The sequence below is a fragment of the Nerophis lumbriciformis genome, linkage group LG08 (genome assembly GCF_033978685.3).
Source record: "Nerophis lumbriciformis linkage group LG08, RoL_Nlum_v2.1, whole genome shotgun sequence".
NCBI classification, from domain to species: domain Eukaryota; kingdom Metazoa; phylum Chordata; class Actinopteri; order Syngnathiformes; family Syngnathidae; genus Nerophis; species Nerophis lumbriciformis.
Genome location: NC_084555.2, coordinates 37,382,681 through 37,409,139, shown reverse-complemented (window position 1 = coordinate 37,409,139; position 26,459 = coordinate 37,382,681). Strand labels below are relative to the sequence as shown.

At 40.2% G+C, this 26,459-nt stretch overlaps 1 protein-coding gene across 5 annotated transcripts in view; it reads left to right on the top strand.

Annotated features, from left to right (window-relative positions):
• The window catches only part of LOC133611746 (ryanodine receptor 3-like), a 359,447-nt gene that overhangs the window by 153,775 nt on the left and 179,213 nt on the right, over positions 1-26,459 (top strand). For all 5 annotated transcript variants that reach the window (XM_061968833.2, XM_061968834.2, XM_061968831.2 and 2 more), the window contains 9 exons: positions 776-940; positions 1,168-1,289; positions 1,894-2,074; positions 20,258-20,393; positions 21,069-21,164; positions 21,341-21,459; positions 21,580-21,713; positions 22,692-22,933; positions 24,401-24,593. In XM_061968833.2, coding sequence (XP_061824817.2) covers positions 776-940; positions 1,168-1,289; positions 1,894-2,074; positions 20,258-20,393; positions 21,069-21,164; positions 21,341-21,459; positions 21,580-21,713; positions 22,692-22,933; positions 24,401-24,593 — 1,388 coding nt within the window. The remainder of the gene's footprint in view (positions 1-775; positions 941-1,167; positions 1,290-1,893; positions 2,075-20,257; positions 20,394-21,068; positions 21,165-21,340; positions 21,460-21,579; positions 21,714-22,691; positions 22,934-24,400; positions 24,594-26,459) is intronic.

Sequence of the window (26,459 nt, the reverse complement as noted above, 5' to 3'; positions counted from 1 at the left end):
CAAAGTCCTCATGTGTCCAGGGACATATTTCCTGAGTTTATAAACATAATATACATTTTTTTTAAATGAAAGAAGATGTTGCGATGCCAAAAAATATCGACGTAATCATAGTAGTATCATTTCAGAGGCGGTATAGTACCGAAAATGATTCATTAGTATCGCGGTACTATACTAATACCGATATACCGTACAACCCTAGTGTGTACTAAGTATGGACAAATGTATGTTTTGTCCCTGCCCTTGGTTTGTTTTTTTATTACAGTTTTTTACTTACAGTTGTAAAGTCTTCGGCCACAATTAAATATGTTGACCTAGAAATATTCTGATGATCACATATACTTGAAATAGAAATGGAAACATAAAAATAAAAACTATCGCAAAATAAAAACAAACAAGTGTCTGGTTGTTCGGTGTTTTTTGGTGGGCTACTTCTTGGAGGAAGACTTCATGATTTTGGGTGTTGGGCCATTCCTTTGAAGTCATAGTGACTCATACTGTAATAATAAATTCCTGTATTGACACCTTTATACAGATACTCACCCACAATGTCATTTATTCTTCAATAGTCCATGTGTCACAAAGTTGTGTGGACATCGGTTTTGTATTTTAACTGTCGTCCTACTAATAGTGTCTTTTTAGCTTCTGTTTTATTGTGTCCAAAAAAATAAATAAAATACAATCAGTGGTAACCTCTAACACACATAGTGTATATTCATAGTGTGTTCCATACTGACAGCTTTGAGATGTTCATTTTCGCTCTACTCCACGTGCACAGGAGAAGCTGGAGCAGAGCCCCAAGCGGGACATCGAGGGGATGGGAGTAGCGGAGATTAAATATGGAGACTCGCTCTGCTTCATCATGCACGTGGCCACGGGTCTGTGGCTATCTTACCAGGCGCCTGATGTCAAATCTGCCCGTCTGGGTCCGCTCAAGAGACGAGTGAGTGTATTCTGTGCTTAAATTAGACTGCAAGGCGAAGCAGAAACCAAACAAAATTAATAAATGAACAAGATTGCTTGGAAAAGACAATTATCTGCAGGGTAATGAGTTGATTAATATTAAATTGTATCTCAGCCTTGACTCAGTATAACACTTTTCCTCATTTAGGGTACATGATTGAGAAATTATTGACATTTTTTTTCCCTTTCTTGTCATGTCGACTGAAGGCGTGTCTACATTCTGAAGGTCACATGGACGATGGCTTGACCCTGCAGCGCTGTCAGCATGAGGAATCTCGCGCGGCGCGCATCATCCGTAACACCACGCTCCTCTTTAACCGATTCATCAGGTACGCTGAGGTGCCTCTGCTGCTAAGTGTTCACAAGTCCTGGAACAGCTTTATGTTGCAAAATTAACTGTCACTGGTGATATACTGCACAAATCCATCCTACAAGGGCTTGCTCAGTGCTCTGAGTCATGATGTAATGGGCCTCCAGAGTGTAAACATGGTCAACGTGAAATTAAGCTGCAGGGTGCCACAGCCCCAAACAGCTCAGTCAGTGGTCCATTCATGCGTTTCCAAATGGGAAACAATTGCAGAAGGCCTGCAATGAAATGTGTGAGTGGATGCTCTGACTATACCTTTCTTTGTTATCAGGCCACCCATATAGTGTCCCCTTTGCTAACTTGGAAGCATCCATGGCGGGAGCATGTGAGTGTGTCAGCCTCCCTTGAGGCGGTGACACACATCTCCCCAACCCCTCCCACTTATACGACAGGCGCTATTTTTAGCCAGCCAGTGGAAATCACCATTTCAGGATGATTGCAGCTGTGGGCTAAACATCATGTTTGTTATCACAACCTTCATAACTCTTCTTGCAGATGGCTCATTAATGAATGGTAGTATTTTGACAGCGCATGATCAGCATCCTGCAATTAATGTCTTTTTCCAGAGACCTGGATTGTCTAAGTGTTAAGAACAAGACACTTGTGGCTCTGCCCATCGAGGAGGTGCTCCAAACCCTAAACGACCTCATCACCTATTTCCAGCTACCCGATGCTGAGCTGGAGCACGAAGAGAGGCAAATCAAGCTACGCTCACTCAAAAATAGGCAGAATCTTTTCAAGCAGGAAGTAAGTTTTTTAACACAACAGGAAATGTTACACACAAAGGTTTCACATACTATATTATACTTCAGTGTTTTTCAACCTTTTCTGAGCCAAGGCACATTTTTTTCATTGAAAAAATCCAGAGGCACACCACCAGCAGAAATAATTGAAAAATGAAACTCAGCAGCTGATATTGACAATTAAAAAGTCGTTCTCGCAATTGTTGCAACTATAGCTCTTGTCTCAAAGTAGGTGTACTACGACCTGTCACATCACGCCGTGACTTATTTTGAGTTTTGTGGTGTTTTTCTATGTGCAGTGTTTTAGTTCTTGTCTTGCGCTCCTATTTTGGTGGCTTTTTCTCTTTTTTTGGTATTTTCCTGTAGCAGTTTCATGTCTTCCTTTGAGCGATATTTCCCGCATCTACTTTGATTTAGCAATCAAGAATATTTCAGTTGTTTTTATCCTTCTTTGTGGGGCCCCCTCTAGCCAGTGCCTCCACTCCTCAAGAGCGAGTTTGACCGCCAACAACTCACGGTTACCAATGTCATAATTCCTCTCAGCTTTGGATAGGCGTCTTGACAGAAAGGCGCAGGTATACATTTTACCATCCTTCTCCGAGCGTTGGGAGAGGACGGCTCCGATTCCTTCATTGGAGGCATCCACCTCTACCACAAACTGGCTTTGCGGATCTGACATGGTTAGGATAGGAGCCGAAGTGAAGCAATGCTTGAGGTTCTGGAACGCCCTTTCAGCCTCTGGAGACCAGCGGAGTTGCACCTGAGTGGAAGTGAGAGCATGGAGAGGGGAAGCTATAGTGCTAAAGCCTCTGATAAACCGCCTGTAAAAATTAGCAAACCCCAAGAACTGCTGAACCCTCTTGCGGCTATCAGGAGTAGGCCAGTCGGCTACAGCGCTAACCTGAGCTGCGATAAAGCCCAAGAAGGAAATAGTGTTAGCATGAAACTCACTCTTTTCTGCTTTGACAAACAGCTGATTTTCCAGTAGCCTTTTAAGGACCATTGTCACGTGGACTTGGTGAATCTCAATGTCTGGTGAATAAATTAAAATGTCATCCAGGTACACATATACAAAATGGTCTAGGAAGTGTCTTAGCACGTCATTTATCATGGCTTGAAAAACAGCGGGAGCATTGGTGAGTCCGAATGGCATGACTGGCAGACACTCATAGTGTCCGCTGGGAGTGTTAAATCCAGTCTTCCACTCATCCCCCTTGCTTATGCGGATCAGATGATAGGCGGTACGAAGATCAAGTTTTGTAAATACCTTTGCTTGTTGGAGTTGGTCAAACTGAGGTCATGAGAGGGAGGGAGTACCGTTTTTTTATGGTGATGTCGTTAAGTGGGCTGTAGTCAATGCATGGTCTTAGGGATCCATCCTTTTGCCCACGAAGAAGAATCCGGCTCCCACCGGTGATGAGGGGTGAATCAGTCCCACTTTTAACGAGGCTGTGAGGTACTCCTTCATGGCCGCCCTCTTAGGTTCGGAAACTGAGTACAGGCGGCCTTTGGGTATCGTGGGTCCTGGGACCAAATCAATGACACAGTCGTATGGGCGGTGTGGAGGAAGAGACATGGCCTTAGTCTTTCTAAAAACCTCTCGTAGCTGGTGGTAGCATGGAGGCACCGAGTTCAGGTCCGGGTACTCCGATTCTGTGGTGGGGTTTGCAGAAAACAAATTAAGTCGCGCTACACCCTTATTTTGTGTAGAACCGTTGAAACAGTCATTTACACAGTCCTCCCCCCATGCGTTAATTTCACCCGACCTCCAGTCTATCTGGGGGTTGTGGTGAAAAAGCCACGGTTGTCCCCAAATCAAAGTGTGTAAGGAGGTTTTGAACAGATACAAGCAAATCTTTTCTTCATGGTTCTTTATGCACATGCGGATGGGTTCTGTGGTGTGGGTGATAAGAAACAGTTCCTTCCAATCAAGGGCTCTGGCTCTAATGGGTCGGGCTAATGGCTCAGACTTGATACCCAGTTTAGCAGCCAGACCCCCGTCCATTAAACTCTCATCCGCCCCTGAGTCAATAAGCGCCCCAATGTCTGTGACAGTGTGATGTTTTACCTGAATCTTAGTGAGAGTGCGCGTAATGGGAGTAGAAGCTGTGAGTTGACTCACTCCTATGGGTCGCTTAACGGGACAGGACAGGTGGCGACGAGGTGACCAGACTCTCCGCAGTAAAAACACCTTCCTTCAAGCTGTCATCTCTGTTGTTCCTCCTGCGTCAGCCGCGCTCTTCCCAGCTGCATGGGATCCTCACCTCTCACCGTGCGAATGTGATGACTCGGCTCAGGTGAAGTGTGGTAGAACGCCGGTCCGCGCTGTGTCTGAGAATGTGCGGCTCCTCACGTAGTTGAGGTTCGTATGCTCTGATGTCGTCTGAGCTGAGTGAGCCTGTTGTCGGTGCGAATGGTGAGTGCGATAAGCTCGTCCAACCCGGCAGGTAAATCCAATGGGACGAGGAGATCCTGAATCGGCGCGGCCAATCCTTTCAAAAATGTGTCATAGAGGGCTGTGGAGTTCCACCAGCTCTCCGTCGATAGCATGCGGAACCGGATGGCTCCTGTGCTTTCTCCCGGTCGTCTGTGACTGGATCAAAAGTAATTCTTAGGGCAGCCTGGAAGTCCGTTTGGGAGCTGCAGATAGCTGAGCGCCGGCCCCATTCGGCGGAAGCCCAAGCTTTTGCTCTACCCGTCAGATGGGAGATCATGAAAGCAATCTTTGCTCACTCCGTAGGGAAGGCGTGAGGGTTAAATTCAAAATGAATAGAACAGTCTATGATGAAAGTCTTGCATTGTCCTGTTTCACCTGACTACTGAGCTGGGGGTGCCAATTTACTTCCGGGTCCGGCGTATGACGTAGGCAGAGCAGGTATGTAGCCGAAGCGGTGGATTGAGGAAGTCGCACGACCATCTCCTGTAGCTGGGAGGTAAGGCGGCCCATATACTCGGCAATCGCTGTCTGAAACTTCTCTTGGCGAGAGAGGCGGGCTTCCTGATCCTGTAGGATTGCTGAAAACTGTCCTGCCTCTGCTGGTTCCATACTGGCCAGAATGTACTGTCAGGCTTGGTCAAAAATAGGACTCAGATGCCGAGTAGGGAACAATCCGGAAGGCTTTTATTTTGAAAACTACTTTTCACCTCCTGAGCAATACAACATAGGCTTTAATCTGACAACTCGCCTGAAAAGGTTCCACAAAAAAGGAACAACCGAAAAACACTCAGAAAGGAGGAAACAAAAAATATCAATAGCGAACTATACTTAGCGCAGGATATAATCTATGAAATTTATCAATAACAAAAGATGCTCCAAAAGGAGGGAGAAACAATGGCTATAAAACTTATTCACTGTTTCTTATCTAGAAAAATAGTTAACAAAAAATGTCACTCAAAAATTTGAGGAAAAAGAACTGTAAGAAAAAACTGAAACTCACCAATTCGGCTGCAAAACTAAATAACTAAAAATCACTCTGTTTAGGAGGAGAAAAGGAAAACTCAAAATACCAACAAGGGAATTCAGGATCAGAATACTCAAACGAGAGACGAGACAAGGCTTGGACAGGACGCTAGACGCATGAAATAACGAGACATTCTGGCACAGAACAAAGGGAGGCGTGGGCTTATAAGACACATGAGGGTAATGGGGAACAAGTGGAAACATCAGGGATCAGGGATGACGTCAGACTGATGACACAAAAGGAAGGGCAAGTGACCTGAAACGAGAGGAGAGATACTTTTCAAACTAAAACATGAAATTCACAAGACAAAAAAAAAACAAGACAAGACATCCTTCACCGCTGTGTGACATATTTAAGACGACCAAATTTTCGGTGCATCCCTTGTCAATAGTACCCAAATAATATGCTATATGTAATATATATTTTGATTCAGAAGAAATAACAATTGTTGAAGCACCGGAATTGACGCTGAGGCGTATTTGCTTACATGTGAGTTGAAAACAAAAGTCACGTGGATCCACGCTAATGTCCATGTCTCCTCTACTAAACAGCCATTAAAAGATTACAACCCTCCCAAATATATTACACTATATACACGTTCATACATTATATTACTTTAAATTACTTTTACCTAAAAAAAACCCCACTCATTTTTAAGGTGTAGCAACTTTTATTTTATTTTGTAGTAGTTGCGACTTCCCCCCCCTATCAAATTCCTTTGTTTTCACTTTTTCGAAGTGTGCATGCAAGTGACGCTGAAGCCACATTGGGGTTACATTTGGGCCTGTGCGCATTTAAACTGGATTCTGATAAAAATCACATTTTACTTGCAATGTAAACAGTCAGCTGGAAAAAATCAGATTAAAAAAAAAATCTGATTTAGACCACTTTGACCTGCAGTGTAAACATAGTCTATGTGGGAAGTCCACTTCAAGTCATGTGAGATTGTAGATTGTAGGAACCTGAAAGAGTTCACTTTAGTGCTGTTCAGAATGGTGAGGGGGAGTGTCAGGGGTCTTTCCTGAAGTCCACTGTCATCTCCACAGTCTTGAGAGAGTTCAGCTCCAGATGGTTCTGACTGCACCAGAGACCCAGGTGTTCCACCTTTCGTCTGTAGGCAGACTTGTCGCCATCCTGTATGAGACCAATGACGGTGCTGTTGTCTGCAAACTTCAAGAGTTTCACAGAAGGGTCCCCTGAGGTGCAGTCATTGGTGTAGAGGGAGAAAAACAGTGGGGAGAACACACCCCTGGGGGGCGCCAATGCTGACTATCGGTTGCTGGATTTGATGCACCCAGCCTTACCTGCTGCCTCCTGTCAGTCAGGAAGTGGATGATCCACTGACAGGTTGAGGCTGGCACTGAGAGCAAGGTGAGTTTGCGGTTTGGGGATGATAGTGTTAAATACAAAGCTGAAGTCCACGAAGAGAATACTAGTGTTAGTCCCTGGGGACAAGGAGGTGCAGGATGTGGTTCAGTCCCATGTTTACTGCATCCTCCACTTACCTGTTTGCCCAGGGGTCAAGCCAGTGACCTGTGATGTTCTTGAGGTGGCGCAGCGCCAGTCTTTCAGAGGACGCCATGACCACAGACATCAGGGCTGCGGGTCTGTACTCAATAAGCCCTTTTCCACCAAAAGTTCAGAAACTTTAGGTTCCTGTAGAAGTGTGTGGATTGTGTTTTCACAGCATTTCACAGTTCAAGATAGTTTGTACAAATCAGGCAGATGATATATGGAGGTGGTTTACTATATTTCTACACTGATACAATTTAAATAAACAGACAATATACATATATACACTCATGCACATAATCACATTTAATCAAACATAAATTAACTTTGTTACCCTAGGGTAAACTGGATAACACATGGCACACTGACAAAGCTGAACCTATTGTTACTATAACAATCTACAAGGTTAATATAGGTTGCTTCTCTTTCTTCCCTATCCATTTTTCTGCATTTCTTTTCTGCTCCGGCCCGGCTGCACCAAATGATAATATGAATACATTTAATAAAGTCAAATAAGAGAAGTATCTACACTTCTCTTTTGTAAAGTAAATCTGAACAGCCGATATGGGCATCTACATCAACTATATGATTTGTCTGAGAAGCTGGACAGGACAAAAAAATAAACAAATAAACAGACAATATTAGGTCAGAGTTCTTTTACTAAAAAGTAAGTAAATGAAATAGCAATAATATATAAAACGATAGGATTTAAAAAATAAAGTGTATCGAAATGTTCATAAAAAGTCAAGCCTTTGTCCTCAGTGTCCAACATTCAGAGAGTCGTCCTCTCAGTAAATGATACCTTCATGAGTGTCCATTAGGGTCCATTACAACTACAAATAACAATATATAAAGAATGAATATCAGTGTTTATCTCACGCCGACAACACGAACATATCGGCTTTAGCGTTAGCTTGTTAGCATTAGCATTCTGTTCACTCAGGTTGAGGCTAATAACTACACAAATAGTGTCACTGACTAATTTTACAACATGTAATAAAGAAAATAGTTGATATTTGATGTGATTTACCTTTGTTCCGCTCGTGTACTGCCTCCTATCCTTTTCACAGATTGTCAGTACAGGTGTGGGATCAGGGGGGAAGGGGCAGGGTGTTGTGATGGTAGTAGGTAGGGCAGAGACTGGGTGTTGGGGTGATGGTTGTGAAAACCTGCAGTAGAAGTTCAGGTCCTCAGCCTTTCTATTGTTACCTGCAGGGCGGGGTGTCGGTTTTCTATAGTTGGTGAACTCTTGCAGGCCTTTCCAAACTGCAATCTCAGTGTAGCTCCTTTTAGCTACCCTGAACTCCTTTGCCAGTTTTCTCCGGTCCCCACTCCTGTCGGCGTCTTCCTTGGCCTTACGCAGCTTTCTAAGCTGAGGTGTAAACCGGGGCTTGTTATTCTTGTATCTGCAGAAGGTCCTGGTCTGCACACACGTCCTCACAAAAGCTGATGTATGATGTCACACTGTCAGTGGGTTTTTAACTTCTTTCTGTAGGTCAGGATAAGGTAAATTAGACCGTGATCAGAGCTGCACAAGAGAACAGAGCGATAAGAGTTCTTTATTAGTATGTATGTAATGGTGGTCCAGTGGGCTAGCTCCCCTGTTGGGGCACTTAATATGCTGTCTGTATTTGGGAAGTTTGTGGGTAAAATTTGCTCAGTTAAAATGCCCCATAATGATGAGCATGGAGCAATATGGTCAGCCAGGTGCTGTAACGCCCCTGTTATGCAGGCCTGAGGCTTTATCCACGAAATTCCTAAATACATGGAACATCATGTGGTTGATGGTCACGTGGTGCCTTGATTTTCAGAAGAAATTTTACCCATTAGAAATAATGCAAATCCAATCAATCTTTCAAAGACATCCACACATATTAACACAAATACAAACCCCGTTTCCATATGAGTTAGGAAATTGTGTTAGATGTAAATATAAACGGAATACAATGATTTGCAAATAATCTTCAACCCATATTCAGTTGAATATGCTACAAAGACAACATATTTGATGTTCAAACTGATATACATTTTTTTTTTGCAAATAATCATTAACTTTAGAATTTGATGCCAGCAACACGTGACAAAGAAGTTGGGAAAGGTGGCAATAAATACTGATAAAGTTGAGGAATGCTCATCAAACACAGCAGGCTAATTGGGAACAGGTGGGTGCCATGATTGGGTATAAAAACAGCTTCCCAAAAAATGCTCAGTCTTTCACAAGAAAGGATGGGACGAGGTACATCCCTTTGTCCACAACTGCGTGAGCAAATAGTCAAACAGTTTAAGAACAACGTTTCTCAAAGTGCAATTGCAAGAAATTTAGGGATTTCAACATCTACGGTCCATAATATCATCAAAAGGTTCAGAGAATCTGGAGAAATCACTCCACGTAAGCGGCATGGCCGGAAACCAACATTGAATGACCGTGACCTTCGATCCCTCAGACGGCACTGTATCAAAAACCGACATCAATCTCTAAAGGATATCACCACATGGGCTCAGGAACACCACTGTCACTAAATACAGTTCGTTGCTACATCTGCAAGTGCAAGTTAAAGCTCTACTATGCAAAGCGAAAGCCATTTATCAACAACATCCAGAAACGCCGCCGGCTTCTCTGGGCCCTAGATCATCTAAGATGGACTCAGGCAAAGTGGAAAAGTGTTCTGTGGTCTGACGAGTCCACATTTCAAATTGTTTTTGGAAATATTCGACATCGTGTCATCGGGATCAAAGGGGAAGCGAACCATCCAGACTGTTATCGACGCAAAGTTGAAAAGCCAGCATGTGTGATGCTATGGGGGTGCATTAGTGCCCCAGGCATGGGTAACTTACACTGTGAAGGCACCATTAATGCTGAAAGGTACATACAGGTTTTGGAACAACATATGCTGCCATCTAAGCGCCGTCTTTTTCATGGATGCCCCTGCTTATTTCAGCAAGACAATGCCAAGCCACATTCAGCACGTGTTACAACAGCGTGACTTCGTAAAAAAAGAGTGCGGGTACTTTCCTGCCTCGCCTGCAGTCCAGACCTGTCTCTCATCGAAAATGTGTGGCGCATTTCACACAGTGGTGAACATGCTCTTTCCCAACTACTTTGGCACGTGTTGCAGCCATGAAATTCTAAGTTAATTATTATTTGCAAAAAAAAAATAAAGTTTATGAGTTTGAACATCAAATATCTTGTCTTTGTAGTGCATTCAATTGAATATGGGTTGAAAAGGATTTGCAAATCATTGTATTCCGTTTATATTTACATCCAACACAATTTCCCAACTCATATGGAAACGGGGTTTGTACATTTTATAGAGACTGATTATGTTTTTAAATGCAGAAAACAATGCAAAATACATAAAATGACGAATGAAATGGATTAAAAAAAACATTTACCATCACAATTACCTTTATTGAAAGTGCTTGTTAGCAAAGACAGCGATGAGGAAGTTCTGGAGGTAGGAGTCCTATAGTACTCTCCTACTCCTTTTATGAATTCTAAAATGTTTCTCACCTTCTTTATCAAAGTACCGGTAAACACAACTTTCTTTGGCCCCATTGTGGATTATTTTGCAGTCGTAACCAAGAAAAACAGCACAGAGACAACAACACTTCAGACTCAAGCAATAATGATGTCATAGTCTAGAGCAGTGTTTTTTAACGACTGTGCCACGGCACACTAGTGTGAAATACAGTCTTGTGCCGTGGGAATTTATGTAATTTCACCTAATTGGGTTACAAATATTTTTTGCACACAAGTAATTATAATCCGTAAATAATGTGCCGTTGTTGAGTGTCTGTACTGTCTAGAGCTCGGCAGAGTAACCATGTTATACTCTTTCATATCAGTAGGTGGCAGCAGGTAGCTAATTGCTTTGTAGATGTCGGAAACACGTCGTGTCGTGATCACAATATGCAGACGACAGCGGGAAGCAGCGTACAGGTACTAAGGTATCTTATGCTTAAACCAAAAATAAACAAAATGCGAGTGCCGCTAAGAAAAAGACATTAAAGCTAAGGCATGGCTATGCAAAACTACACTAAAACTGAACTGGCTGCAAAGTAAACAAAACACAAAATGCTGGACGACAGCAAAGACTTACAGTGTGTGGAGCAGAGATGCCGTCCACAAAGTATATCTGTACATGACATGACAATCAACAATGTCCCCACAAAGAAGAAAAGCGTCCGCACAACTTAAATAGTCTGGATTGCGAAAACAAAGCAGGTGTGGAGAATAGCGCTCAAGAAAGACATGAAACTGCAACAGGAAAATACCAACAACACAGGAAAAAAACACCATAATCGGAGCGCAAGACAAGGACTAAAGCAATACACACAGGAAAACACCAAAAAACTCAAAATAAGTCACGGCGTGATGTAACAGGTCGCGACAGTACACCTACTTTGAGACAAGAGTTATAGTGATGCATGGTTGGTTATGGTTTAGATTCATATCCAACAATTGCGAAAACTACTTTTTATTGTCAATATCGGCTACAGAGTTTCGTTTTTTAATGATTTCTGCTTGTGGTGTGCCTCAGGATGTTTTCAATGAAAAAAATGTGTCTTGGCTCAAAAAAGGTTGAAAAACACTGGTCTAGAGGTAACAGAGTTTGGGGAGAATGACTTCCAGGTGAGAGCAGGCTAACACAATAATGTTTGCAATGAAGACACATTAAGAACGCAGTTTGACTTACGCAGTGTATTAGTAAGACTGATTCACAAATACATGGGATCCTTTAGGCACACGGTTCTGCAGAATGATACACGGGCAAACTGACTTGTTTGTCAGGTGCGATTCTCAGCCGAACGGTAACCGAAACAAAGCTTTTAACCAAACCTTTGGCGAACATTTAATTGAAAGCAGAATCGTACGAAAAGTGGGGCATACGTAAACCAAGGTACCACTGTATTTTTTACCTGAATGGATCGTTTTTACTCTGTTCTCAGTATCATTGAAGATGTTGGCTATATAATCTTTCCATTCTAAAAAAATAACTGTTAAAAATAAATGTATAGCCTTAAATTGCTATAATATTCATGTTTACAGTATGATGAGTGTATGCAAAGCTCTTATCACAAGTGGGGTAATTTTGGTAAGTGTTTGCTCAAGTGAGAGAGGGGAACAATGTGCGTGTGAAAGCTAAAGCAATAATGTGTTCTCTGGTGAGTTTCAATAGTATCTTGTGTAACTGGAGGCAGTGCGTTGCAAAGCGTCAGCAGCTACAGTATTGTGTGTTAAGTGTTTGTGAGGCTTGCATGAATGCACAGAGGCTTTGTGCAGAGCCTCCAACCCAAATTGGTGTCATCAATTACAAAATGTCAGCTGTAAGCCGAGTGGCAGAGAAGCGTGGATGTAAACGGAAACAACCCAATAAATACAGAATATCCCTGTATCTAAATCCATAAAAATATATTTGCTTACAATATAAAAATATGTTTGTTTTCTATCCTGTTTATCTGTCCGAGTAATCTTAAATCCACCCCTTTCACATTGCATGCACATGCTCAATTTGTCTCCCTTGACAGCTGACTCGTGATTTTGTATTTGGCATTATAAATCATCAGCCATGTTGGTGTGCAATGCACCTCCATTTAGCATAGCTGATGACTGGATGTATATACTTCCTTGCAGCTAAAATCACCAAGACACTAGCACCAAACAGGACAAGTCAATTCATGGGTAACCACCTTCATAAAAGCAATGCATCTAAATTAGGTGTGATTATGTGAATTCGACAGTGGAATATCCATCCATCCATCCATTTTCTACTGCTTATTCCCTACATCTAAAGTTCAAAACAATGCATTGAGTGATTGTTCATAAGGGTCCATTACTGCAACACCCAGTCTGTGCCCTACCTACTACCCCCACAACACCCTGCCCCTTCCCCCTGACTGTTAACTTTTACATTTGTTCACATTTCAAACCATTTACTATAAATGTGAGTGTGCTTACTTTATACTAGCTATCAATGGGCATTGTTCTTGCTTTTCAGAATTGTTGAAAAAGCCAAAGAAATATTTGAAAGAAACATGCAGAATTGTCAGTTCTGTCCATGTGAAATCTAATGAGGTCCAGAATGTGAACATAATTTATTTTCTGTATATTTTTAGTCAAAGAGGTGTCTAGAGTTGAGGTTTCTTTGCATATGTTAATTGTTTCTGGTCGAAAGATACAGTTCTGGCCAAAGGTTTGGGAAGTGACTTAAATTAGGTGTGTTACAGTAACTCTGCTGCCTTGATATAGTTTAAAGAGACATTTTTTACCGTCTGTTATAGCCTGAAAAATCTTACCAATTTTTGAGGTAATCACAAACATTTTAAATCCCTAAGTGAAACAAGAACACACCCTTTTTTGTGTGCTCTAAATAGTGAAAACTACTATTGCGAGGCTGCTAAATGATTGCTCGTAATGGGTATTCATCTATTACGCCTATAAAGCCCTCTAAAGAACATCTATAAGCTTTGCAACCTTTTTATGTATATGCTGTAAGTATTTAGTAACAGGCACATTCACTATAACATGTAATACCTAAGGTACTTTTGCAGAGGTGGGTAGAGTAGCCAGAAATTGTACTCAAGTAAGAGTACTGTTACTTTAGAGATTTATTACTCAAGTAAAAGTAAGGAGTAGTCACTCAAATATTTACTTGAGTAAAAGTAAAAAGTATGTTGTAAAAAAACTACTCAAGTACTGAGTAACTGATGAGTAACATACACACACATATCATATATATATATATATATATATATATATATATATATATATATATATATATATATATATATATACATACACACACACACACATATATATATATATATACACACACACACACATATATATATATATATATATATATATATATATATATATATATATATATATATATATATATATATATACATTGATATATACAGTATATCATTTATATTTATTTTTTTTGCCGTTTTTGTTTACATGTTAAAGGTGTTTTAATGAATATACATGCATGTTTAACACATATAGATTCCTTTCTTTCATGAAGACAAGAATATAAGTTGGTGTATTACCTGATTCTGATGACTTGCATTGATTGGTATCAGACAGTAGTGATGACAAACGTCCACGTTTTCAAATGGAGGAGAAAAAAAGTTCCTCCTTTCTGTCTAATACCACATGAAAGTGGTTGGTTTTTGGCATCTTATATGTCCAGCTTCCATATTCGTTTTTATACACTTTACAAGAAATACATTGGCGGCAAACTCCGTAGCTTGCTAGCTTGTTTGCGCAGGCTTTCGGAGACTCTTATTTTGAAAGCGCAGGCGCGATGGAGCGGCACTTTTATTTTGAAGACAGGAACTGTGCAGTCAGTCTTTAGGCTTTTGACGGGGTGTACGGTTGAAATAAAAAATTGTCTTTTTTCCTTCACACTTTTGATTGATTGATTGGAATTTGTATTAGTAGATTGCACAGTACAGTACATATTCCGTACAATTGACCACTAAATGGTAACACCCCAATAAGTTTTTCAACTTGTTTAAGTCAGGTCATGTGACCCCTGGCTCTGTTTGATTGGTCCAACGTCACCAGTGACTGCATCTGATTGGTGGAACGGAGTGAACGTCACCAGTGACTGTATTTGTTGAAACGCAGGCACTATGAAGGTCTGTCTGACAGACCAAAACAAACAAAGCGTGCATTAACAGATCGATAAAAATTAGTAGCGAGTAGCGAGCTGAATGTAGATAAAAGTAGCGGAGTAAAAGTAGCGTTTCTTCTCTATATATATACTCAAGTAAAAGTAAAAGTATGTTGCATTAAAACTACTCTTAGAAGTACAATTTATCCCAAAAGTTACTCAAGTAGATGTAACGGAGTAAATGTAGCGTGTTACTACCCACCTCTGTACTTTTGTCATTAACTTAGTTTTTTCTTTCCTGAGCGCATTGATTTCACATAGCGCCTACAACCGAATGATGATAATCATGGCAGACTTCGTTCAACTCTTGGATTATTATCACGTAGCATTAGTGTGACTTGCTAAACGTTTCATAGACAAAATAGGAATATAACAAAACAGTCACTTACCATGTCCGCTCTCATTAGAATGTCTAGGCTGATGGGATGGTTGTATCTTTCAGAACTTGACTTGTGTTCCCCGTTGAGTTGGTCAATTCAGCATCATTCTCTGTCCTCGGATACAAAAATGCTGGGAGTAAATGAGCATCTTGCTGAGTCTTCTGAGCAATGTTGACATGTCTTACGCTACATTCAATTTGTTGAGAGCCAAATAGAGAGCCAATAGGCAATCCACTGCTTATTTCTATTTGAATTAATTACATGTTTGTATTTCTTTAGTGATGGGCAGCACGGTGGAACAGGGGTTAGTGCATGTGCCTCACAATACGAAGGTCCTGAGTAGTCCTGGGTTCAATTCCAGTCTCGGGAACTTTCTGTGTGGAGTTTGCATGTTCTCCCTGCGTGGGTTCCCTTCGGGTACTCCGGCTTCCTCCCACCGCCAAAGACATGCACCTGGGGATAGGTTGATTGGCAACACTAAATTGGCCCTAGTGTGTGAGTGTTGTCTGTCTATCTGTGTTGGCCCTATGATGAGGTGGCGACTTGTCCAGGGTGTACCCCGCCTTCCACCCGATTGTAGCTGATATAGGCTCCAGCGCCCCCCGCGACCCCGAAGGAAATAAGCGGTAGAAAATGGATGGATGGATGGATGGATTTCTTTAGTGATTGGTGCAGCCGGACAGGAGCAGGAAGAGACAGAAAGAGGGGGCGGGGGTAAATGGTGGTGACAAGACAACAAAAAAAACTAAAATAAAGATATTATATATATATATATATATATATATATATATATATATATATATATATATATATATATATATATATGTACATGTACATATGTGTATATAGTTGAGGTTTCTGTGGTTTATCTGTTATATTATTATTATATTATACCGGGGTAGAGCGGAATAAACGTTAGGTCAGGAAAAAAACACAGAAAAAAACCCACATCCCTACAAGCCTGTTTCGCAGGTTTCCCTGCTCGTCAGGGGATTTTATAAAATCCTCTGACAAGCCTGTTTTATAAAATCCCCTGACGAGCAGGGAACCCTGCGAAACAGGCTTGTAGGGATGATATAACCTCTGTGTTTTTTCCTGACCTAACATATATATGTGTATATATACATATATATATATATATATATATATATATATATATATATATATATATATATATATATATTAGGGCTGTGAATCTTTGGGTGTCCCACAATTCGATTCAATATCGATTCTCGATTCAAAAACGATTTTTTACCGATTCAAAAGGATTCTCTATTCATTCAATACATAGGATTTCAGCAGGATCTACCCCAGTCTGCTGACATGCAAGCAGAGTAGTAGATTTTTGTAAAAAGCTTTTATAATTGTAAATGACAATGTTTTATCAACTGATTGCAATAATGTAAATTTGTTTAAACTATTAAATGAACCAAAGATATGACTTATTTTATCTTTGTGAAAATATTGGACAGTGTGTTGTCAAGCTTATGAGATGCAATGCAAGTGTAAGCCACTGTGACATTATTGTTTTTTTTTTGGTTTTCTTTATAAATGTCTAATGATTGATTGATTGATTGAGACTTTTATTAGTAGGTTGCACAGTGAAGTACATATTCCGTACAATTGACCACTAAATGGTAACACCTGAATACGTTTTTCAACTTGTTTAAGTCGGGGTTCACTTAAATTGATTCATGATGCAGATATATACTATCAGATATACTCCCATCATAATACAGTCATCACACAAGATCATCACATTGAATTATTTACATTATTTACAATCCGGGGTGTGGAGGGGGGGGGGGGGGGGGGGGTTAGGTTTTGGTTGCTATTATCAGTCATCAACAATTGAGAACAGAGAAATGGATACTGGAACAGTGTAGGTCTGACTTGGTAGGATATGGACAGCAAGTAGTGGGCAGAGAGAGAGAGAGAGAGAGAGAGAGAGAGATAATGTCAATGAGGGATTTTTAATCACTGCTATGTTGAAATTGTAACTAATATTGATACTGTTGTTGTTAATATTTATTTTTGTTTCACTACTTTTGGTTTGTTCTATGTTGTGTTTGGTTTTGGAATTGGATTGCATTGTTATGGTATTGCTGTGTATTGTTTTGTTGGATTGATTAATAAAAAAAATAAAATATAATAAAATAAAAAATTGAATAAAGAAATACATTTTTTTTTTTAAATCGATTTAAAAAAAAGAAAAGAGAATCGAATCTGAATCGCACAACGTGAGAATCGCGATTCGAATTCGAATCTATTTTTTCCCACACCCCTAATATATATATATATTTTTATATATTAATATATATATATATATATATATATATATATATATATATATATATATATATATGTATAGGGACAAGCAGTAGAAAATGTATGTATGTATATATAATGCACACACACACACACCCACACCCACACACACACACACACACACACACACATACACACACACACACACACTCACACACACACACACACACACACACACACACACACACACACACACACACACCCACGCACAAATAGATAGCTGTTTAACCCAATGTGCCCCCCGTGTCAAAAAGTTTGAGGACCCCTGGTCAAGTGTGTTTTTGTCCCACATAAGGATTGTGGATAACGGACAAAATTCCATAAGAAGTACCGTTTTCATTTGAGCATTGAAGTTAGTGAAGCACAACATTTAAGTTGCTCCCAATCCTAAAGTTTTGGCCATGACTCCAGATAGACGTACAACAAGCACTAATGTGAATGACTTGACATTTTATACACAACTCTTGTTCAATGTCAATCTACATATCTTTAATGTATTTTCACTGAAATACAGTGGTACCTTAACTTGCAAGTACTTTGAGATACGAGCTGTGTCTCATCTTTATGCTTTAGATCATTGGTTCTTAACCTTGTTGGAGGTACCGAACCCCACCAGTTTCAAATACGCACTCACCGAACCCTTCTTTATTGAAAAATAAAATGTTTGGTTTTTTTTTTAATTCAAGACAAACTTATATGTTTTTTTTACTGGTGCACAAAATGAACCGTGCATGAACATCACCTTGTTCAAAGAACAAAACCAACACAGTGCATGAACTCACAACAAATTACACACCTGCAAATCAGTGTGACTTCTGCTGTTGCCGTATCCATAATCATCATCATCGGCGGTCACTCGAACGAGTATGACGATCCTCCTGGTAGGGGTGTATCCCTTTATGGAGGATGCCTGTGCGTGACTTTGTTTTACGTGGGTAAACTGGTGCCAAGACGTTGAGGTCTTCACTGTATCCCTGGCTACGGGGCAGTCAGGTACCAGGTCTTTGCCAAGGGCCACCTGGGGTAACAGTAGTAAAGGGGTTAACCTCCAAGTGCCCCAAAAACCAATAGAGGAGCCTCCATTGCCGGATGCACTTTAACCAGAGGTGGGTAGTAACGCGCTACATTTACTCCGTTACATCTACTTGAGTAACTTTTGGGATAAATTGTACTTCTAAGAGTAGTTTTAATGCAACATACTTTTACTTTTACTTGAGTATATTTATAGAGAAGAAACGCTACTTTTACTCCGCTACTTTTATCTACATTCAGCTCGCTACTCGCTACTAATTTTTATCGATCTGTTAATGCACGCTTTGTTTGTTTTGGTCTGTCAGACAGACCTTCATAGTGCCTGCGTTTCAACAAATACAGTCACTGGTGACGTTCACTCCGTTCCACCAATCAGATGCAGTCACTGGTGACGTTGGACCAATCAAACAGAGCCAGGGGTCACATGACCTGACTTAAACAAGTTGAAAAACTTATTGGGGTGTTACCATTTAGTGGTCAATTGTACGGAATATGTACTGTACTGTGCAATCTACTAATACAAGTTCCAATCAATCAATCAAAAGTGTGAAGGAAAAAAGAAATTTTTTTATTTCAACCGTACACCCCGTCAAAAGCCTAAAGACTGACTGCACAGTTCCTGTCTTCACAATAAAAGTGCCGCCCCATCGCGCCTGCGCTTTCAAAATAAGAGTCTCCGAAAGCCTGCGCAAACAAGCTAGCAAGCTACGGAGTTTGCCGCCAATGTATTTCTTGTAAAGTGTATAAAAACGAATATGGAAGCTGGACATATAAGATGCCAAAAACCAACCACTTTCATGTGGTATTAGACAGAAAGGAGGAACTTTTTTTCTCCTCCATTTGAAAACGTGGACGTTTGTCATCACTACTGTCTGATTCCAGTCAATGCAAGTCATCAGAATCAGGTAATACACCAATTTATATTCTTGTCTTCATGAAAGAAAGGAATCTATATGTGTTAAACATGCATGTATATTCATTAAAACACGATTAACATGTAAACAAAAACGGCAAAAAAATAAATATAAATTATATACTGTATATATCAATGTATGTATATATATATATATATATATATATATATATATATATATATATATATATATATATATATATATATATATATATATGTATATATGTGTGTGTGTGTGTATATATATATATATATATATATATATATATATGTATATATGTGTGTGTGTGTGTATATATATATATATATATATATATATATATATATATATATATATATATATATATATATATATATATATATATATATATATATATATATGATATGTGTGTGTATGTTACTCATCAGTTACTCAGTACTTGAGTAGTTTTTTTTACAACATACTTTTTACTTTTACTCAAGTAAATATTTGGGTGACTACTCCTTACTTTTACTTGAGTAATACATCTCTAAAGTAACAGTACTCTTACTTGAGTACAATTTCTGGCTACTTTACCCACCTCTGACTTTAACGTCATGCCCAGGACGTATCCATATTAGGCCGAGAGGGAGAAGTATTTATTTACATGATGAGTCGGTTGTGTGACCTCCGTGGCGGAGGCTCTGCCGAACCCCTGAGGCCTACTCCCCGAACCCCTAGGGTTCGATCGAACCCAGGTTAAGAACCACTGCTTTAGATTGTAGGCATAATTAAAGTTACAAGCATTTTCACCACCGGTTTAAGTGGTATTTGTCCACAACTACGGCCTGAGATTGACACAATATTTTGAATTTTAATTTTCTAATTCTGACATTGGTTGGCTGTGTATTCCTTAGGGTATGCTGACATTGTTGTCCAACTGCATAGACCGTCTGAACGTCTACAACAGTGTGGCTCACTTTGGGGAGTGTGCCGGTTCAGAGGCCGGAGCAGCCTGGAAAGACATTCTCAACTTGCTCTATGAGCTATTGGGTAACATACACACACATGCAATTCCTTCCTGTGATGAATGGTTGTGTCAGAATAGAGCTGTGCTGACATGCTATTTAACCCTCGACTTACTGACGCTGCACAATGGTGATAGATTTCTAAGGTTGTAAGGATTCAGAAAGGCCAACGTGCACACTCATAAATGTTCCGCTCACCTGTGATAGCTCATATATTCTTTGACCTAACATGGGATGAAGCCCCTATGTGTTCTTTTGTGAGATGAAGATTGTTATGCAGAAAATGGAATGTTTTTTTTTTAAAATTTGCATTATTAGGGCATCAATAAGGAAAACTTCAGTAACACTGAAGCTGCTTTCTACCCCCACTAGTGTCCTTCACAGCCTTATTTACACTGATTTCACTTATAGAGTTGAATTAATGTTCCAGACATGTCTCATCCTTTTACCATTCCCACCACCTCCTCCTCCACACCTGCTCCTGTGCAGCATTACATTGATTTAAAATGCCTCTGTCCATTTCTGTCAGCCTGCTTTTCGCCAGGGCAAACCAAGTTGTGTGTATATAAGTTCTCTGCAAATGTCTTCACTTTTATTGGTATTCTCCAAAATGGTCAAGTCTCATATCTGTCTTACACCGCGTTAGAAAACAACAAATACTTTTCCCAATTAGCTTGTGCTCGTTCCTTATGCCTTGCAGCTGCCTTAATCAGAGGAAACAGAAACAACTGCACCCAGTTCTCCAACAACTTGGACTGGCTGGTTAGCAAACTGGAGAGACTGGAGTCTTCTTCGGGTATGCTCATTATCATTCTCGTACAAAGCCCCCATTCTTGTAAGGTGGATTATTTAACACCCGAAATCAAAGATACCATACTAGAAAAAAATTATACAAGATAAATGTCAAAGATGCATTAATAGTTATGTTGTGTGCGTTGGTGTCGACTAATTGATGAGGTTGTGGCTGTGCAGGCATTCTGGAAGTTCTGCACTGCATTCTAATTGAGAGCCCTGAGGCTCTCAACATGATCCAGAGAGGACACATTAAGTCGATCATATCGCTGCTTTATAAACACGGACGTAACCATAAGGTGAGCAACACATGTACTTCAAATCCTTTCCTCATACTGTATATCAAATGTTGGAAGGCTGACCTGCTTTGCAATAACATGTGCGTATTCCTCCTCTTGTTCTCTCACATCTACCTTAAGATCCTTGATGTGCTTTGCTCGCTCTGTGTGTGCAATGGCGTTGCTGTACGAACCAATCAAAACCTCATTTGTGACCACTTGCTGCCCAAGAGAGACCTGCTATTGCAAACCCAGCTGGTCAATGACGTCCAAAGGTGAGAAATCAACTTACAAAGAAACTACTTTTGTCTGGAAAAATGAGTTTATCTTACAACACAATAGTACTTCAAATTACAAGTGCCCCAGCATATGAGGGCTTCGAGCTAAGAGCTGTCTCTCGATTAATTGTTATGCTTTAAGTTGCGAGCAAACATTTGAGTTACAAGCATCAACGCCAACAGTTGGTGTAGCGAATGTCGCATGTCGCGGTACAACTGTATTAGCAAACTAAAGCCGGGTACACACATACATACCTTTTTTATCCCGATGTTCCTTCTTGCTGACCAATAAATGCAAATACCAGATTATTTTATTTCAGTGCCTTTGGTTTGATGTGTGTTAAGAGTGAATTTGTCCAAATAATTGGCTTCCAAACGTGTCAGAGCCGACAACGGTAAATATTATACTTATTCGATATAATGATAAAAATGAAAATAAAAATTTGGCATTTGGCAGGATAGGGCACTTTTATCCCAAGATTGATGGGTATTGTCTTGCTAAACACCTAATATACAGACCTTCCAGATTTTTTAGAACACCAAAAATTACCTTGGCAGAAGTAGTATTGATGCTAGCAAGTCATTAAATAGGATTTAAGTATTAATTGCACAATTTGGCTATGTATTTTCTTAATTATGCTCATTTGTAGTCACCAAATTATTTTGTAGTTTTTGTTCATACATTTTAAAATGTGTAAATAATGTAGTCAGTAAAGTTGTTTTTTGATCCATTTTTCTTGCAATAACAAATAAGATCGTGTAAGTTTACATCATCATAAATTCTAATTTTAAGTGAATTAAATTGTTATCTTAACACTTATGTTGATATGCCTTTTTAACAACTTTCAAAAGGAAAATGAGTTATGTCAAAATCATTGGCTATTGTTTTATTTAGCTTGAAGGAAGAAATTATGTATGACAACAAGATTCATTAAAATGGCTGACTTGCCTTTTTCTGTCTGTCTTCATTGCCAGTATGAGACCGAACATCTTTCTCGGTGTAAGTGAGGGCTCAGCTCAGTATAAGAAGTGGTACTACGAGCTTATGATCGACCAGGTGGACCACTTTGTGACCAGCGAGCCTTCCCACCTTCGAGTGGGCTGGGCCAACACTAAGGGTTACGCACCCTACCCTGGTGGGGGCGAAGGCTGGGGGGGCAACGGTGTGGGAGATGACCTCTACTCTTACGGCTTTGATGGACTCCACCTCTGGTCAGGTGAGAAAATAATGTCTATGTTAGTTCTACATAGTCGTGGTCAAACGTTTTCATACACTTGTAAAGAACATAATGTCATGGCTGTCTTGAGTTTCCAATAATTTCTACAACTCTTATTTTGTTGTGATAGAGTGATTGGAGCACATACCGTATTTTTCGGAGTATAAGTCACACCGGAGTATAAGTCGCACCTGCCGAAAATGCATAATAAAGAAGGAAAAAAACATATATAAGTCGCACTGGAGCCCGGCCAAACTATGAAAAAAACTGCGACTTACAGTCCGAAAAATACGGTACTTGATTTTCACAAAAAACATTCATGAAGTTTGGTTCTTTTATGAATTTATTATGGGTCTACTGAAAATCTGCTGGGTCAAAAGTATACATACAGCAATGGTAATATTTGGTTACATGTCCCTTGGCAAGTTTCACTACAATAAGGCGCTTTTGGTAGCCATCTACAAGCTTATTTTTCATTGTCCCATTTACTCTCTATAAAGCACCAGTTCAATTGGCAGCAAAAGAGGCCCAGAGCATAATACTACCACCACCATGCTTGACGGTAGACATGGTGTTCCTGGGATTAAAGTCCTCACCTTTTCTCCTCCAAACATATTGCTGGGAATTGTGGCCAAACAGCAACATTTTTGTTTCATCTGGCCACAGAACTTTCTTCCAGAAGGTCTTATCTTTGTCCATGTGATGTCAGATGAAACAACAATTTTGCATGGTGGTGGTATTATTATGATCTGGGCCTGTTTTGCTGCCAATGGAACTGGTGCTTTACAGAGAGTAAATGGGACAATGAAAAAGGAGGATTACCTCCAAATACTTCAGTACAACCTAAAATCATCAGCCCAGAATTTGGGTCTTGGGCGCAGTTGGGTGTTCCAACAGGACAATGACCCCAAACACACATCAAAAGTGGTAAAGGAATGGCTAAATCAGCCTAGAATTAAGGTTTTGGAATGGCCTTCCCAAAGTCCTGACTAAGACGTGTAAACAATGCTGAAGAAACAAGTCCATGTCAGAAAACCAACAAATTTAGCTGAACTGCACCAATTTTGTCAAGAGGAGTGGTCAACAATTCAACCAGAAGCTTGTGGATGGCTACCAAAAGCGCCTTATTACGTTGAAACTTGCCAAGAGACATGTAACCAAATATAACATTGCTGTATGTATACTTTTGACCCAGCAGATTTGGTCACATTTTCAGTAGACCCATAATAAATTCATAACAGAACTAAACATTCATGATGTTTTTTGTGACCAACAAGTATGTGCTCCAATCACTCTATGACAAAAAAATGAGAGTTGTAGAAATGATTGGAAACTCAAGACAGCCATGACATTATGTTCTTTACAAGTGTATGTAAACGTTTGACCACGACTGTATATACACGGTTCGTCGTTTAGACTGAACCTGAACCTTGCAATATCCCAGAAGTGTGTTTGGATGTTTCCTAGGTCGCATCCCTCGGGCAGTTGCATCCCTCAATCAGCACATCCTGACTTCTGAGGATGTGGTGAGCTGCTGCCTCGACCTCGGCGCCCCCAGCATCTCTTTTCGCATCAACGGACAGCCCGTTCAGGGCATGTTTGAAAACTTCAACACAGACGGACTCTTCTTCCCCGTAGTCAGCTTCTCTGCGGGAGTCAAGTGAGTTATTTGTTTTTTTCGGGCCAACACACTCCTACACTTGCACAGGCATGATCAGATGAGACGGACGCACACACTCCACTCACACAAACCCTGCTTGTCTGAAATCCATCTAATCCACCGAGCCACCCACTCCTGTCCAAATGTATGCATCCTCAAGGCCGTGAGATTGGATGCAGGTAAGCTAGGTTGCTATGGCGACCATAGATAGTGTGATTGGCGTCATGCTAAAATGGAGTTTTTTAAGATGGAGCACTTTTTCATGAGGTTTGGTTCTGAATTTGTTGAGCCAAAATGCCTTTTGCAATGCAGATTTATCTCTTTAAAACACAGAGAAATCTTCAATTTATTCTACTCTTTGAACAGATGCATGTACTGCAGCAGGGGTCACCAACCTTTTTTGCACTACGGACTGGTTTAATGTAGGCATTATTTTCAGGGACCGGCTTTCCACCTGTGCCAGATAAATACAGCAAAAATAAGTGCATGAAAAATACAACTCACTATAACGCTGAATTAGTGGAAGCCGTGGGCTTGTGTCTTTGCAATGGTTACCATCAACCTGCTGGGGACTGCAGATCATACTTGCCAACCTTGAGACCTCTGATTTCGGGAGGTGGGGGGGGGCGTGGTTGGGGGCGTGGTTAAGAGGGGAGGAGTATATTTACAGCTAGAATTCACCAAGTGAAGTATTTCATATATATATATATATATATATATATATATATATATATATATATATATATATATATATATATACAGTATATATATATATAAAGAAATACTTGACTTTCAGTGAATTCTAGCTATATATATATATATTTTATTTTATTTTATATATATATACTTGAATTTCAGTGTTCATTTATTTACACATATACACACACATAACACTCATCTACTCATTGTTGTACTTGAAAGACTTGATCAAATACACAGTAATGAAAACACAGTTGTTCTACTAACTGTACTGTGCTTGCTGCTTACTAAAAAAACAACAACACTTACCTTTCAGTATTTGAGTAGCCTTTGTTCTGCCATTTGCGTACTGGCGAGCGATCTCTGAATCCAGGAACATATCCTTCACGGATTTGTTGTAGACATCCGCAAATGAGAACGGGATGTTGCTTCCAGCTATCAGCATAGCCATCTTTGTCTCGGCATATGTTACACCCTCGGGTCTCCATTTAGCGAGGTGGCCCATAATACTGGGCTGGGACCGGTGCTGCTTTGTGCTTCGCTGACCGTTCATGAGTGAGTATATCCGTTCGGCCACCGTGTTCAATGGAGAAGTCTGATCTACAAAATTTACAGGCAGCATACCCCTTCCCCTTCGAACTGTCCTGGATAAACTGAAATTCTTGTTTCCATTCGTTTTGGAATTTACAAGCGTATTTCTTCATCTTACTCGTCGTCTGCATCGCCATGGCTGTATCTTCCTCATTCTTCTGCTTCGTCTCCTTGTTGTGTGCGCAGTTGTGCACTGCACTCTCTAAAAGCCGTAGATGTTATAACGTGATTGGGCAGGCACGCTGTTTATATCGTGGGGAAGCGGACGTGAGAACAGGCTGTCGACACGTCACTCAGGTCCGCATGGAGCTGGAAGGGGCGTGGCCTCCAGCTGCGGCTGTAAATCGGGAGATTTTCGGGAGAATATTTGTCCCGGGAGGTTTTTGGGAAATGCGCTGAATTTCGGGAGTCTCACGGAAAATTCGGGAGGGTTGGCAAGTATGCTGCAGATGGAAATCAGCCTTTGGCTACAATCTGTCACATTTATATTTTATATGTTCATTAATGTGCATTGTATCATGTCACAAAGCTAAAACAAATATAACAAATGGTAACTTCCTATGAGGAGTTTTTTTG